This window comes from Botrytis deweyae (assembly GCF_014898535.1).
Source record: "Botrytis deweyae strain B1 chromosome Unknown BDEW_004, whole genome shotgun sequence".
Lineage (NCBI taxonomy): Eukaryota > Fungi > Ascomycota > Leotiomycetes > Helotiales > Sclerotiniaceae > Botrytis > Botrytis deweyae.
In genome coordinates, this window is record NW_024066211.1 from 1450095 (window position 1) to 1466580 (window position 16486).

Here is a 16486-nt window from a genome sequence, read left to right on the forward strand (position 1 = left end):
TCAGCAAGAACTATCAAATTCCCATGTAAAATACCATCTCCCCGGATCCACTGTCAAAAACTTGGCGTTCATGGGTCAGGTTGAATAGTCTAAAAATGAGTCATTTTAACATTGCACTGCATTACATTAGTGCTTCATATACTTAACCTAATTGAGATTATATTTTATCCGGCGGCTGCTGAAGAACGAACCATATGGCCTCATCTTCTTGACCAAGAAACAGTATCATATCCACTTTGTGTATTTTCAGTCTCGTCTAACTACATTTCTCCGCGTTTCGGATTATTTACATTTTTTTCTTGATACCCCTGTCCGGACATCAAGTCGATCCATGAAGTGATCTAGGTATTGGATACTACCCTTCTACTCAATTTCAACGAGGATAAGTACTGGTGGTTGTCACCTCACATCTCTTTTTTAGTTATTCAGTCTCATCTCATACTCTTTCTTTCGTTCTTCATTCATTCGCATTAGACATCTCTTCTGTCATCAATCTTTTTAGAAGAGCTGTGCTCATCGTCATATCATCATACCATACCTTTTAATATTCTTCAGTTGATCTTGAAGCAATCGAAATATCTGGAGCCGGCTCCTTCATCAGAACTTTAATATAGTGTTTTCTTCATAGACACAGACCACCTACCGCTCACCACCACCCTACTCATATTTTTGCGTAAGTCAAGCACCTGACATTGCTAATAAATTTATACCACAATGACATTGATTAACATTTTTATGTATGCAGTCCGGTAGCAGACATGTCATTTGATTATTCTTCGTTCTCATTTGAGCCAACTACTCCACCACAATTCACATTTGAGGAGCCTTTAATCAGTGCTCCTTTCAGACTTGGCCATTCTCGATCAGGTTCGCAAGTGTCAATTTATTCTCGAGATTCATCTCCATCCGATTCTATCAGCATCTCAAGTACCCAGATGACTACTCCGGCTAGATCACCAATCAGACAACATGGCCCACTTCTCCTACCTAAGATTCGTCCACAAGATCAGGAAATCAACGCTTCGCCCTCAACTGGATTGAGAGTAACCAAAACATCAAAAAAGAATGCTGCTAGCCGTGCATTCAAACCTACTCATAATAGGAGTTACACGAATCCCGAGACAATCGTGTTTAACTCTGATATATTCCCCTCGAATACCCGTCCAATGTCCACTCTTTGTTCACCAATGCACGCTGTTCAATCAGTTGAAAGTCAGCAACACAGACGTTCCTCAAGCTCCAGTCTTGATGGTCAAACACTCGGCAAATATGGATTCCCAACTTATCGTCAAATGCCAAACTATATCCAACAATCTCCAAATATGTCAGTCATGGAATCATATTCACCACAACCACATGAACGATACCCAACTCCTGCACGTGAGCCATCTCCCCTTGCTCAAATGAGCAGCATAGACGACATTCAAACCATCCATATCTCCGATAATTCAATATCCAACCTCGCCACCTACCTCACCTCACCCAACCCCGCTCCAGCTCTCGTCCGTCAACTTAACATCCATGTCCGCGACACAAACGCCAAGCATTTCTGGTGGGATATCCGACAAATCCGACCCTGGACCTCCTTCAACACTACCACTATTTCCTCCATCCCCGGTTTTCGCGATCTACTGAACCTCGGTCTCCCATCCAACATTTTCCAACAACCATCGCGCGCTTGCAACAATCCCGAGAATGAACACGAATTGCAAAACATCTACACCCAATTCTACGCTAAAAAACTCAACCACGCACTTTCCATCTCCCAAGGAACCCGTCATCTCATGATGCGTGCATCAACAGCCATGGGACAAAAATCCGGCGATCCATCTTTCATCTCCAACTACACCGACGACAACTCCCAACTAATCTACGGACGAGGCCTCGGTCGCGTCGTCGGATTAGTCAAATCCTTTGACCGCTGGAATACCGGTATGCGCGTCGAGGGCAACCATCGCAAAGTGGAATATCTCCGGGGCCTCGCGCATCTACACAAATGCATGCGCGAACACGGATGTCGCTATGGATTTATCATGACAGAAATCGAACTTGTCGTCGTACGCAACGGATCCGAGTCCGTGCCGCATTTTGGATATCTGGAGGTTCAGACGATTCAGCTTGCTGCGCATGCCAGTTCTACTTCTGCATTTTCCGAGGTGGAGAATTCTTTCGAGGAGGATAAGTTGGAGAATATGACGGCGTTGATGGCGCTTTGGTATTTGCATATGCTTGCGAGAGATGAGATTTTGCCTGGTCAGATGACGTGGAAGACGGAGATTGGAGCACCGGCTGAGGGGACGAGGAGGAAGATTTTGCCAAAGGATGATTGGATTCCGGAACCGCAGTTGGCGGAGAAGAGAGAGGCGAAGAGGGGTCGTGGGTGGGTTTGGCCAGAGGAAGGTGTGGGGAGGAAGGAGTTGGGGAAGAGGGGTGTGAGGTATTAGGTTGGTGGTGGTGGTCGTGGAATAGAAGGATGGAGATGAGGGGAAAGTAAAGGGAAGAAAATAAAATAGAAAACCGCAGGCCGGTTTACGAATGCATTGAGGAGTTGGGAACTGGACTGGATTGGAACTGCAATTAGTAAAGGATGCAGCTTGGAGTAGTCTAATGGATGGATATTTGGGTGGCATAGTGAATAATCAGGAGTATTGATAGCGAATAGCATTTTACACTTCTAATAACTGTAACTTGTTACTGCATTTCAGTTCATAGGTGTTCCCATGTGAGTAATCGTCTTCCAATTCGAGAATAACATACCGCTTTTGTGGTTTTGTAGCAAAAGTTGGCAACTACCTAGGTATTCAACCCCTGGACTTTGAAGTAAAGATGCGGCACAGACAACTCTAAGCGAGCACTAACCCCATTACAACTGCTCGCTCCGAGTCTAAGCATGATTTGAGATGTCCCCCGAAGGCTACAGCGTGTTGTTTACGGATAAGTTTCCCGGTGCGATGGGTCTATCCAGATTCCTGGGATTTTGTAATTTGTTTATTAAGGAATGGACATCCTTCGATTTCCAGTCCATCCAACACATCCTCAAAAAAATTAGAAAATTGTTCAGCATGATTAGCTTTCTATATATATTGGTGAGTCTAAATTTCTAGTGTCATTCATACAATTCCATACGAATCATTATACTATACATTGGAAAATCCAGTAGATGCAACTAAAACTTCTCATAGTTTTACATACTCCTCCCAGACCTCCACTCCATCCTCGCATCTCCACCTCAATGTCCTCTTTCACATTCTACCATCACCGTCACAACCACAACCACAACCACATACCTCTCCATCACGACATCCACCACAACAAGAAGCAGAACCAAGCATCCCTGTTTCCAACACGAAGCACCCGCTAGCTGTTTCGTCACCACGTACTCAACCACCACGCCATTCACATGGCCAGCCGTCGGTACACCCACGAAAACTCGTGCTTACAAGCCCGAATTTACACCAATGAAGGATCTTCCACTTGCCCCTGGTACTTCTGGATCTTGTGAGAGGTACACGAACCGTTTGGGTAAGTCGGATAGGATTAACATATGTTTCTTTGTTGCGCATTTTTATGAAGGTGAGTTCATGGATTTCTTCACTTCGTTCCTGATGTCCCACCCCGTTGAGATTGTATGTCTATGTTTAACCTACTGATGAATTGTTTGGGGGGATGAATAGTCAATGTGCATGATTTCATCGCGTGGAATCCATCACTTACATTGGATGCCAAAAATACTAGTTCGTGTGTGCTTGCTCCGGGGTATCGTTATTGTCTTGGAGGAAGCACAGTCTGATTAGATGGGACTTCTTCTGGCGCCTCTTAGATAACATATGTTGAAAGAGCTCTAAGGCTTGTAATTGCAATTATTCAATCCTGATATTCTCACTGAAGGGTTCATGTTGTGGTGATCATGGTACGCGGTCTGCGCAAATTCACGATACACCGTCGTGTCTCCGAACAATATTGCAACAACACCACCAGTAATAATGAGAACGAAATGGACGACTGAATGAATTTCGAAGGAAAGGTTCATAAATATTATATTTGGTACCTAGTCAGTTAATAAAGCGCGATTAATTAATGTGAATCAGAGTGTCTTCATTCTCAATACTTCAATGATTATAAAATAAGATTAGACAAAAATGATTTTTGAAGGATTATGGGTTGTGTGGGTATCTAGCAAAGATTCTTTCATTTGGCCAATCAAATGATAGACAGCTTGTTAGCTGTACAAGGTGTATCATGCAGCCTAGGTACATCACATCATGGACCCGTATTAAGTACACGTGATCGTGTATTTTGTACATTATGTAAGTTACGTTACATGGGACTTGTTAACAGCACAACTGTTCTCTTGCTCTTTCTAAAAACATTCCCGCAACTTTTGATTCACCTCGTCTCAAATATCCAAGATGTCTAATTTGGCCGACTCTTCACAACTCTCAAAGTTTCGAATGCCACCCGAGGACAAGGCATTGTACGAGCGTATCGCAACGTTGGAAGATCCTACATCCGTCACACGAGCTGAGAAGAATCAGTTATTAGGTGTCCCACCGCCCGATGAAGAAGATAGAATTTGCAAGGAAAAAACCGGCCTTACCATGGCGGAGCTTGAAAATAAAGTAATGACAAGCTCGGACACCCTCTCCGAGGAAGAGGTCAACATCATACTATTTGGTGTCATGTGGGAGCCAGGTAAACAAAGCGTTAACTGCAAAAGAAATTTGCTGTGGTCTATGAACCTTGTGGACGAAGAGCAACAACTTGTCGCAAAAGTACGGGATTTCCTGGCTAATGATTACGATAATGAGATTCATCGTCTGGTTTACAACCGCAACAGGGCTTTAGATGCGGTCATAAAACAACGGCGCGAGCAGCAGCGTGCTGCCATGACCGCGCGACACGTAGCTTCTCGGCCAAGATGGGTGCAAGAGTTGATTACCGCAAAGCTACCTCAGTGGGGGTTTGTTGTTTTTCGGACCGATTATAGTGAGGAAACAGATGAAAAATGGCGTGTCTTTAAGGGAATCTACACTATGACTGGAAACACCGTGCTGAAAGATTCTTGGAAGAGAGCAAGTCCCCTGATTGTGACAAGTCAATCGATTTTTGTTTCTGATCCGGTGATGGACGGAGCTGATACTGATGCTTTGCGGCACAGATTCAAAACGATGAGAGAGCGTCAAGAGATTCCTAATGGGATAGCAATGGATTGCTTTTTGGTGGTGGATGAGGCAGTTCTTAATCACAATTTCATATCTTCGAAGACACTATACAAGCCGAAACCCCTTGGAGATCGGAATCCCTGGGAGTTTGCATTGTATTTACGAGCTGTAGATCCCGATCATAATAACCCAGCAACGATCACACCACAAGCAGATACATCCGACTTCACAGGAGAAATTACCATTCCGCTTCCCAAGGTATTCGACTGGTTGTATTATTGCTTTATGTCTAAGAGTGAAGATTGGGAAACGCGATATTTGACTATCAAAGGAGGCCCTGCTGAGTTGGTGGTTTGTGCTCCTTCTATCTCCTGCACCTTAAAGCCGCGAGAAATCAAATCATCGCATTCTTGATAAATTACTGACATTTATGTTTAGGGCCCTGAGACGCCATATCCAGCCTATCGATCGGGCACGGAACAGCTATTGAAATAAATAGCCATGCTATGATTATTCAGTACACTCCCATATACACAATTTGTAAGATGATAACACAATAATGTTCGGCTTCTTCTGAACTTTCTCTAATCTACAAAAGTGTTTCGAGGTTCGATAACAAGGTGGTCAAGATGCTTCATACGTCGGCAAGTTATCAAAAGAGGTGTCAACTTATAGAAATCTAAGAGAATTGACATCGAGATGCTGTATCAGCTGATATGATGTCAAATGGATTAAAAATTAGACAGATTTCGTACAGCTGAAATGGTACAGATGTTCAATAGCTGTGAGGATAACTTATAACCACCCCCTACCCATGCTCAACCGCATATGAGTTTTGAATTATCCGGAGAACTCTCGGAGTTTTTCATGAAGTACACTCCCCAAAAGTTGCTTGACAACCTGAGCCAACGTCACAATATGTACTCTCACTACCGCAAAACCCATATTGACTGCAACAATTTCCAAATGCAGATCCAGCGCAAGTCCAATCATTGTAGTCGTTACCACATCCGCCATTGGAAGAGATGGTCTGGGATGGTGCCGCCGGCACTGTGCCAGTAGTCGCAGTAGGACTGGTGGAGCAAATGCCAAAGGCAGACTGGCAACCTACACCACAAAAGTCGGACGTGCTGCCACAGTATCCACTCTCGCTACAGCAATTTGGAGACTCGCAAGTATATCCTACACCGACCGAAGTTAGCGTCAGATTTCAGAAATGACCATAAATGACAGAAGATATATTTTAAAGGGGAGGGGGAAGGGAGATATCTCAAAGAAGCGTCCAGAGAAGGAGAAGAGTTTTATGCTAGACTCTTACCATTATCACCACCGCATGAACCATCTGGTGAGAGAGTGGCAGTTGGCGTTGCTGTATTTGTTGCAGTTGGAAGTGTTGCAGACACTGTGGTGCAACTTCCGAATAAGGATTGGCATCCCACGCCACAGAAGTCGCTTGTCGAACCACAATTCCCATATTCCGAGCAACAATCTCCAAACGCACTACCTTCACATGTATAATTTGTATTTTCGGCGCCGCAAAGTCCATTGGGCGAAATGCTGGAAGTACCATTCGATCCAGTGGTGGTTCCTGCCACGCAGTAGCGGTAGCCAGGAAGAAACTCACATGACGTCGTGTTGTTTTCATCATATGTTAAAGACGGATTCCATGCGACAATATCCGATATTTCAACTAATCAAAGGAAGAAGAACCATCAGCATTATGTACTTATCATTTAGTGGGATAAAGACAACAAATTGGATATATGTGTTGAAGAATGATACTGTAAAAAGAGATGAAAAGCACACCGTCGTAAAAATAGGCAATGGCACCACATGAGTTGATATCGGTTGAGCTCTCATAGTACTTCGCATACTTTGGACAGGATCCTTCAGTCCCTGGTGCAAGTGGAAGATCGGCGAGGGATGTATAATTAGTCAATAAAGCAGTCGTAGTCATCGTGCCCACTGCTGGCCAAGCAAATGGCGTAGTGGTAGGGTATGTGGTGACGAAACAGCTAGCGGGGGCATAGAGTTGCGAACATGGATCTTTTGTCGTTGTTGTACCCCTACGGTCAGAACAAGTTGTCAGCAAATAGGGAACGGAATAATTCACTTCCAAAAGGAGCAGCTGCAGCAAACCAGAAGAGCTTGGAAATTTAACTGGATTAATACTTACCCGTATCCGGGATACGTCGCGATATTTCCTACGGCCTTGACACAGTAGTAGGTGTCAGTCCAGAGATTTCCACATGTACTGTTTACCATGGGATTCAGGAAGTAAAAGTCAGCCAAGGAGATACCCATTGCAATCGATATACTTGCACATTCGTCACCATCCAACACTAGATAATATGCTCCACCTGAATGATTACTTCGGTCAGTTGGTTTACTCAATTGATGAAAAGTGCTGGATTGAAAACTTACAGTCAGTCGTTGTGTTCGGCGCTAGATTAGTAGGAATCGAACTGTAAGTAGGTATTCGATGAAGTCAGTGACACTTATAAAATTATAAACAAGAAAAAAGTGTGTTATGGTCTAGCTAGACTTACGCTATAGGCGTGGTGACGCTTGCGCTCCCCGTCGAAGCAGCAGTTGATAATCCCGGATAACTACATGTTTTGGTCAATTAATTGTGGAAACTTTTGATCTCGAAGGGTGATTTTTGAGACAAGAATTCGTCCTTACCTTACGCAAATCTGAAAGCCTTCTACTTGATTCAGATTTGAACATCCTTTGTTGATGTTGGGATTCCAAGAGATTAGCTGTGTGCTGGAGAATGTCATATTGTAGCTCTGGACAATGCCATGGCAAGTATCGTTTGCTGCCACTGTGTAAAGCTTGCAGCTTTGTGGGATGCATAAACTTGTCCCTGGACCTGGAAGCTCTGAGCAGTATCCCGGAAGGTTATTCGCTTGCATCAGATAGAATGTCGCTACCTGCTGGGATTCGCTGATTGAGCTACAGGTGTCTTCTTCTTGTATCGTATACATTGATGTACATGAATATGCGGCCGTAGTAGTCGAAGGATTTGCAGTTGATGAGACAGTACTTGTGATGCCTAGAGAGTATGGATTTGGGGATGTAACTGGATATTTCGTCACTCCGCAGCTGTCAAGTAGTCAGTGAGTAGGACTTCTTATTTTTCCATTCGTGATTGTGTATTTGAACTAACTCACGAAGAGGTTAGTGATGAGTACATGCTAGCGGATTCATCATCCCATCCAAGTGGCGAATCTAATTGGCTCTGCTGAATAAGAAGATTGCAATCTGAACAAACTTCAGTGGAGGTTGTGCTTTCGGTATTATTGTTCCATGAGAAAAAGTCCGGGAAACAGTATTCACTTGTGGTTCTATGCACAAAAAAGTCAGTCAAGAATGCAGAACAAACAAACTTACGTTACGGTCATACATGCGGATCTTGTACACATGTGTAGTTGTATGTGAATAAGAGAATATCGGTAGTGAGAGATGGAGGATATGTCTCTCCTGCGGTGACTACTAAATCGGAACTGCTACAATCCAAAATTTGCTGAGCTCGCAAAGTCTCAAGCGCTTCTAGGCAGGTTTCAGTGCAAATGCTAGAAAGGTCGTCCACTGTGGGAAATAGCTGTCCCAGTGCGACTTCATACAGCGTTATGTTACATGCGATGTCCTCACTAAAAGTAGCACTATATTTTGAAAATTATTTAGCATTATCTTCCACAAGTTTTCGATATTAGCAACGTACTTGCAAGCTGTAGAGAAATTTCCTGGAGCCTCAATCTGAGGGGCCCCAAGAAGAATTTGAGATTCAACCACTGGTTGCAACAGCAAACCGAAGATCTAGTTTGAACGTCAGATACAGGATTTCATTGGCGACAGAGGTGCGTGATCATGGGAACATTGAATACACTGACCAAATAATATTGAAGGCGAGACATGTCGAAAAATTGTCCTAACATGCAATGGCCAAAAGATGTGCATCTGTCGATGACTTAGACTTTTAAGACCCCTAGGAAAGTGGATCCCACACTTGAAGCCTGGACGCTTCGGGTTGTCGGGAAAAAATGAGATCCGGAGAACGCGATCACAATTGGCTTAGTGCTCGCTTATAGTAGTCTGTGCTGCATCTGTACATCAGGGGTTGTGGTAATCACCACTGCAACATCAAATAAATTGGGTAAGCTAGCCGCCGATTTTCCGACAAATGGGATAGTCCCATCTCTCGGAAGAATCTATATGATCCATAAATCTACCCTGCTGATAATTTCGCAGTGAAGAAACCCGCATTTGAGACTTTCCTTTTTCGACGTCAAAAGTATAATCTGCCTGCGTATCTGAAATATGGGCCGATAACATCTACATCACATGCATGTAGCAATTTAAGAGCAAATTTCTCTTCGCGCAATGATACGATTGCAGGGCAGCGCGACAGGTGACTTTACTGGCAATGTAGTAACTCATATCCGAATCTCACAGTATACATGGGGCTCTTTCCACTTCCGAGTACTAGATCCATATCTTGCATCGGATCGGCAGTTGAAATCTCAATATCTTGACCATGTGAGATTGCAGCCAGAAGATAAATTGAGTTTGAAGTCCATGTACCAAGTGATCAACATGCTGCCTTTCTATATCTATTCCATTTTGGTGTGACATTCGGAAAGGCTCCTCTCTTACTTTATCAGTGGTATTCATTCATTACTCTACCTTCTTTCTCATTATGGCAGAGCAGTGGCGGCTGCTACGCTCAAAACACGCTCTTTTAGCTCTTTTCTTTTTAGTTATCACCATCACTCTTTCCGGGCCGTACATAGGACATGGTTTGCAGGTTTTAAGGACCAAGGAGTCATTACCCACCCAAGCCGAATTGTCTTCAACATTTCGTAACACGGGATTCAAGCGTGACGATGATGAATACGTTTGCTCTGCAGTAAGTTTTGACAAGCTACGATGGTTGGAAATTGTCGCTAACTCATGTGATAGGACAAGCCATGTGCAAATGGTGCATGCTGGTGACTTCCCCCATCTTCTCCCAACAACTTATATCCAAAGACAGTGTATTAATTTCTCTTAGTGGTTCTTATGAAGGAACGACAACAGGAGTATGCGGTTATGGTATTGATTCAACCTCTTCCCTTGTGAACTATTACTAAAACTTCACAGGCTCTACCTATTGCGGAGATGACTGTACATCAAATTGCAATGCCACCGCACCATGTAAGGAAAGCCGCTCGTGATACCTTGATCAATCTAACATCTTGCAGGTGGAAAAGATGCACTTGCTGAATACATTTTCTGCCCCTTGAATGTTTGTTGTTCGCAGTATGGCTTTTGTGGAACTGGAGAACTCTTTTGTTCCGATGGTTGCCAAAATAACTGCGTGTCAGAACCCATTCCGCCTTCTGGTGGAAACACAAAAGGGGTCTTAAACAGAGTGATTGGATACTATGAAGGATGGTAAGACAATCTTTTATATGAGGCAATTGTCAGTCTTAACGGGATGATAGGTCAAACTCACGCAGTTGCTATGCCTTTCCTCCTAGTGCTATTCCGACTTCGGGTCTCACGCATGTGAACTTTGCCTTTGCCTACATTGACCCCGACACGTTCCAAATTACTACCATGGAGCCTGATATGCCAACTTCTCTGTTCGTTGGAACTGCAGATATCAAGTCACTCACTTCTGGCTTGTCAGATGTCGAGATCTTCATCTCCATTGGTGGCTGGTCATTCTCAGACGACTTAACTACGACACAGCCCGTATTTTCCAATATTGCATCGAGCGCAGCGAACCGAAAGAAGTTCGCCAGTAATCTTGTCAACTTTTTGAAAGAATATGGCTTTGACGGAGGTAAGTGATTCATTTTAGATTGAATTTTACACCCTAACAAATCACGCTCATTATGAAACGGTGCTTCCATGGTGATCATCTCGGCATTATCAAAAGCTTTTTGGAAATTTGTCAGATTTTGAAATACCAGGACTGACTCACATTACTCCAGTCGACTTCGATTGGGAATACCCTGGCGCTCCCGACAGAGGCGGTAAAGTAGAGGATACGGAAAACTATGTTTTTTTATTGGAAGCTGTGCGTGAAGCTTTTGATAATTCTGATGGTTCATACGGAATCAGCTTCACGGCACCAAGCTCATACTGGTATCTACAATGGTTTGATCTACCAGGAATGATATTATATGCTGATTAGATTAATTTAATGAGTAAGACTTTCTTTCGGTGGCATCTTAAAATCTTATAGATTATGACTGACGCAGAATCAGCATATGACTTGCATAGGACTTGGGATTCAACGGACCCAATTGGAAGTATAGTACAAGCCCACACAAACCTTACCGAAATCAAAGACTCAGTCGAGCTTCTGTGGCGAGTTAACATCCCTCCAGAAAAAGTTGTTCTAGGTCTAGGTTTCTATGGCCGTTCATTCCAACTGTCGGACACATCTTGTGGATCTCCAGGCTGTGCATTCTCCGGTGCCGCTGAAGCAGGAATATGCACTAAGAGTGCAGGAACGCTTGCATACTTTGAAATCATGGATATTATAGATAAACAAACCCCGGAGATTACTTGGGATAAGACCGATGCTGTAAAGTATTTCCAGTATGGTGCCACGAAGAACCAGTGGGTAAGCTACGATGATAGCGATACGTTTGCGCAAAAGGTAAAATGGGCCAACAGCGTTGGGTAAGTTGATCCGTCGCCCATCAAGCCATCGTTTTACTGGTTTCTAACACAGTAATAGGCTGGGTGGAGTGATGATCTGGTCTGTTGACCAAGATGATACTGATTTCGATGCGCTCAAAGGTCTCATTGGCGAAGACATCCCCAAATTGTCTAAACTCGAGACCGCATCTACTTCGGTTGCAGGCAGTTGGGCAAGCCAGAACGGTCAAGATTGTCAGGAAACTGACTGCCTCAGTGACTCGGAAGTTGGATCCTGGGGAAGTGACTTCGCAATTGCGCCCAATGGGGGTGCTTTTACTGATACTTGTGGCAAAAATAAGAAGAAATACATCATCTGCCCTATTGATGCTATGCCTAGTACTTGTCAATGGAGGGGTGGTGAGACAGGTCGTGCCTGTCATGGTCAATGCCACACAAACGAAGTCACCCTCTTTTACTCCAAACATGCCACTGTTAACTGTTTATCACCCGGTCAGCAATCTTTCTGTTGCCAATCCAACACTTGGAGCGAGTTGGTTGGCTCTTGTGACTGGTCTGCGGATGACACCTGTGCTGAGGGAAAAACATGGGTCGCCATGAGAAACACATATGATTATGGGCACGATATTGATTACAGTGGATATCGCACTATCCAACAAGCTTATTGCTGTGATTCTGGCTTTGACGATTGCCATTGGATTGGCAAAGGGAATTGCGATGACAACGAATGTGCCGAGTAAGTTATTTCCCAGTCTAGCCTTCCACGAATGATCCACTCTGACGAAAAAAGCTATGAGATAGAACTATGCACTGACGATTATGGAAACTCGATGTCGTTATGTGCCAGCGGCTGGAATGGTCGAAGCAAAGTTCTGTGCTGTACACCGCCGAATAGTCTCAACCCGTTCCTACCGGTTCCACTCGCAAATATTGTGAGACTCTTTGTTTTCCCCCCTTGCCTTTTACGAGACATTGAAAGAAATTTACTCCACAGAAACTAACGCGATTCAAGTTTCCCACTTTACCACCCACTACAGATATTCCGGATTTTGAAATCAAGCCCATTCAAAATTCGCCTACATCCTCGGGTTCGGATACAGTCTCCGGGGCATTTGGCAGTAAGCAAATTTCATGTCCGCTAATTATCGCTCTAAAAAGACTACTTCCAAGAACGGTACCAGACTGAGAGCAAAATAATCGCCGACATGTTTTTGGTGTTCTATGTCAGACTTAATTTTGAAGAATGGTTCACTAACATCTGACTTTGTAGTGGTTGTGATTGATGGACCCGCTGATGTAGTAACCAGTCTCTCTAAGAGAGACGATTCGCATATCGAGTTTTTAGATTGTGAGCCCACCGAGAAACGAGATCCCAAGTCAACTTATACAGTACGTTATGTTTGTATGAATGATTCTACCGAATCTAATTGCGACGCGGTCCACCAAGGCGGGGCAGAGGGTACCATTGTCAAGCTTCCTGAGGGTTGTGGTTTTGGAACATATGGTGTCGTTAGGGCTATCAGATTATCGAATAACCTGACAGTTGAGCATGAACTTCGACAAAGAACTCCGTCGCCCAATCCTCCCGTGTACGAAATGGATATTACCTATGATTACACACTTGTCAAACGGGATTCCGGAACAGTTTATGTTCGAATCGACTATGGTGATACCGTAGGATATTGGAATGATATTGTTTTGGCAGATGCAATCACAAAGAGAGGTATGAACGAGTCCGTAAACAAGCGATTCTGGAGTGCCGACGCGGCAGATTGGAAGACTGAGTTCGATGCGATTCGTAATCTCGGTCTGCCCAATGCGTATACGCTAAATTTGGAAGAAAACGATATTTATCAGCTGTTATACTCTGGAGACGTGAAGGATAGCTGTGGTGAGGACGACGGATGGCTTAATATCGAATTAGAGGGCTCCGGTTAGTCATTTTATTTTTCATAGAATTTATGATTCCCTGGTGCGACTAAGCGCAGAATATGGGTATGAAAGTTGTCTCTGCTAGTCAGACTACTTGATTAACCATTCGCATGGTTCCATTTGACCCACTTCGCTCACTGACACCTTCATAGTTGCGAGTAAACTCAGATGGGGAGTGACCATGGTAGGGACAATTTCCCCTGAGATCAGCTTCGAAGAAACTTATGGGTTTTTCGACGTTGACATGGATATGTCAGGCACCATCATGCTTGATGGAAAGGCATCAATCAACGTTGGCGGTAGCACAAAGCCAGCATCAGTTTTCGATACTGATATCTCCAATTTCGCATTCAGTGAACCAGGAATTGTTTCCTTTACTCCTAAAATGAACATTTTAGCAAGTATGACAGGGCAGGGAACCATTGATTCGGACTTTAGACTAAGTTTCAGGGCTGGGACCGATGGATATGCTCGAACAAATGCACCTTTATCCTTGGGCGACCTTTCTGGTGATGTTGAGAATGTTGTGGGGCCCGAATGTTGGACCGGATTTGCCGGTGGCTCACCAGCATCCACAGGTCAGAGATTGAGCGAGAGGGACTCTAGCTCCAGTGTTACCCTTCTCGGATTGCTCCTTGCAATGCGGACATGGCTAGAAATAGATGTGTACAATATGGGCACCAGTGCCAAAGGGGCTACTGCAGAATTCATAGTAGATGTGCCGCATTATATCCGCATTGTCAGTGACAGCGGCAACACTATCAGTGTCATTGGTGGTGATCAGCAGGTTGGTGTTGAGGTTTATTCATCTGGAATCTCATCAAAGTGGGAGCAAGATGATACTAGTCACCTGGTGGGATCAGTTGGTTCGCCATACGTTTTCACGAATGGTACTTCGAATGATGCACCTTTACGCACTGCGCCTAATTGGGGGTCAAATGCTGTGATTACTGGCGATTATGTCGGATGTTCCGGAAACAGCTCTACTAAGCTTGTCTGCCGTCAAACTAGTAACATGTCCGGTTTCGACCCAGATTGGCTCATCGACCCTGAAACAGGTGATTCTATTGCAAATGAGAGGAGACGGAAACGAGATATTAACCATTCAGTCTCGCCACTTCCAAAGGAACATTTTCTCTTACCCCGACCTTTTGGCGCTCCAAGGAATTTCACTGTCAAAGGACCCACTGGAAATTCCTTTATAATAACATCTCACAAATATCCCAACCGACAAGGAGGCGCATATCTCCTGAGCGTCAATCCGAACGCAGGCCGATTTTGGTTGGCCAATCCTGAAGATTGCGAGGACATATCGTTTACATCTGCTGGAGACCCAAACGGAGCGAAATGGGTTACTGAGCATATTGTGGAGTTAGGTACCTTCAAAATGTTTTTGGAATGGATGTTGGGTACCACAACTAGAGGTCTCCAGAATCGGGTTTTGACATCAGGTTATGCATCAGTTGATCAGCCGTTGCTGGCTCCTGATGGGCCCTTCCAGTTGCCCTGGAATACGTGGTCCACTCTGCAATCTGCAAGCACACCGATTGACGATATATGGAGAGCTTTTGGTGATGACACCAACCCCGGTGTGCTTGTCAACACCGAATCTGTCTTCAATGGAATCAAATTACAGGTTTGGCAGGGCAACTCTCCTATGGCCGACGCCACATGGGATGCAAATGATTACGATGAAACAAGCGAGTTGACGGGTAGCTTCTCAGCTCAAGACGGCATTTCCACCATCCGCGCGGCGACTTCGCTGTTCTCCTATTTGAACAACGAAATCATTCATGGAAATCTGGTCCAAACAATGAATTCGATATACGCTACATTCGCAGCTTTTGACCAGCAGGCCAACCTTCATCTGGCAGCCGAGAATCGGATCAACACAGCTGCAATGTTCTCTGAATTTGTCTACTATGTATTGTGGCCGAGACTTGAGGGGGTACAAACATGGATCGAAAGGCGCATAGGAGCGATGAGGGACGCCTGGAACGCTGTACTGGATGGTCCAACAAGCACAGCGCGAGCAGCACAAGTTAATCAAGTCTTGGGCTCACTTCAAGCTGTGTTGATCCAGGTGAGAGAGGTTGCAATACTGGATACTGGGTTTGACTTTGACCCACCAGAGCCATCCAAGAAATGATTCAGCTGCGTTATTGCTGCAATGGTTGAAAGTCCGGGTTTCGTCGCTACACGAGAGGCTTTCACTAACGCTCCAGAGCTCATCAGATTTAGAGCCTTGCGATTATATAATACATACCACTCACCATAGTAATACAATATAGTCAAAACTGTACTTGATGTCCGAAGGTTGCATGATCGTGAACTTCGTATCGATTGATTTGAGCTGGTGAGGATGAGTAGATGATGATACTCATGTATTCCGGGTATCCAATGGAGCATACCCACATCTTTTAATTAGAAATCGGGAAACTAGGAAGAGGATAAATGATATGAGCTAACAAGTGGTATCGATTTGTGTGGGTGTGCGTCTATGTGATGGAACTGGATTCGTTGTATGTCTGAATATGAATATTCCATCGATCCTGATTTGGATTCGAGCCAAATGAGGTCAAGAATGGCCGACAGAATTGAACTTCCATTCAGCAAATCGAATTGAGCAAAATATCCAATTCGTGTGACCATCATAACCAGCAAATTGTGTTGCACATCAGAAATATTGTGAAATCTCGGATAGACTTCGGCTCAAACACTAACACTCTGAC

General features: G+C 44.3%; 5 protein-coding genes across 5 annotated transcripts; 4 read left to right on the forward strand and 1 right to left on the reverse strand.

Annotated features, from left to right (window-relative positions):
* Positions 1-758: 758 nt before the first annotated feature.
* Positions 759-2444, forward strand: EAE98_002440 (uncharacterized protein; the record flags this gene model as incomplete). The annotated part of the gene is made up of 1 exon (XM_038950060.1): positions 759-2444. The coding sequence occupies one exon, from the start codon at positions 759-761 to the stop codon at positions 2442-2444; it is 1686 nt and encodes a 561-aa protein (XP_038813799.1).
* Positions 2445-3062: 618 nt separating this feature from the next.
* Positions 3063-3837, forward strand: EAE98_002441 (uncharacterized protein; the record flags this gene model as incomplete). The annotated part of the gene is made up of 3 exons (XM_038950061.1): positions 3063-3086; positions 3183-3573; positions 3675-3837. The coding sequence occupies 3 exons, from the start codon at positions 3063-3065 to the stop codon at positions 3788-3790; spliced, it is 531 nt and encodes a 176-aa protein (XP_038813800.1). The 3' UTR covers positions 3791-3837.
* Positions 3838-4409: 572 nt separating this feature from the next.
* Positions 4410-5657, forward strand: EAE98_002442 (uncharacterized protein; the record flags this gene model as incomplete). The annotated part of the gene is made up of 2 exons (XM_038950062.1): positions 4410-5513; positions 5601-5657. 2 exons carry the CDS (start codon positions 4410-4412, stop codon positions 5655-5657), a joined length of 1161 nt encoding a protein of 386 aa, XP_038813801.1.
* Positions 5658-6027: 370 nt separating this feature from the next.
* On the reverse strand, positions 6028-9082 carry EAE98_002443 (uncharacterized protein; the record flags this gene model as incomplete). The annotated part of the gene is made up of 12 exons (XM_038950063.1): positions 6028-6344; positions 6481-6852; positions 6969-7228; positions 7339-7522; positions 7587-7627; positions 7712-7771; positions 7848-8270; positions 8339-8455; positions 8505-8512; positions 8572-8830; positions 8890-8984; positions 9059-9082. The coding sequence occupies 12 exons, from the start codon at positions 9080-9082 to the stop codon at positions 6028-6030; spliced, it is 2160 nt and encodes a 719-aa protein (XP_038813802.1).
* A 782-nt stretch (positions 9083-9864) lies between these two features.
* On the forward strand, positions 9865-15903 carry EAE98_002444 (uncharacterized protein; the record flags this gene model as incomplete). The annotated part of the gene is made up of 13 exons (XM_038950064.1): positions 9865-10074; positions 10128-10156; positions 10219-10259; positions 10308-10361; positions 10409-10601; positions 10652-10995; positions 11147-11312; positions 11439-11843; positions 11902-12558; positions 12613-12754; positions 12835-12940; positions 13093-13755; positions 13907-15903. The coding sequence occupies 13 exons, from the start codon at positions 9865-9867 to the stop codon at positions 15901-15903; spliced, it is 5007 nt and encodes a 1668-aa protein (XP_038813803.1).
* Between the last annotated feature and the right edge of the window lie 583 nt (positions 15904-16486).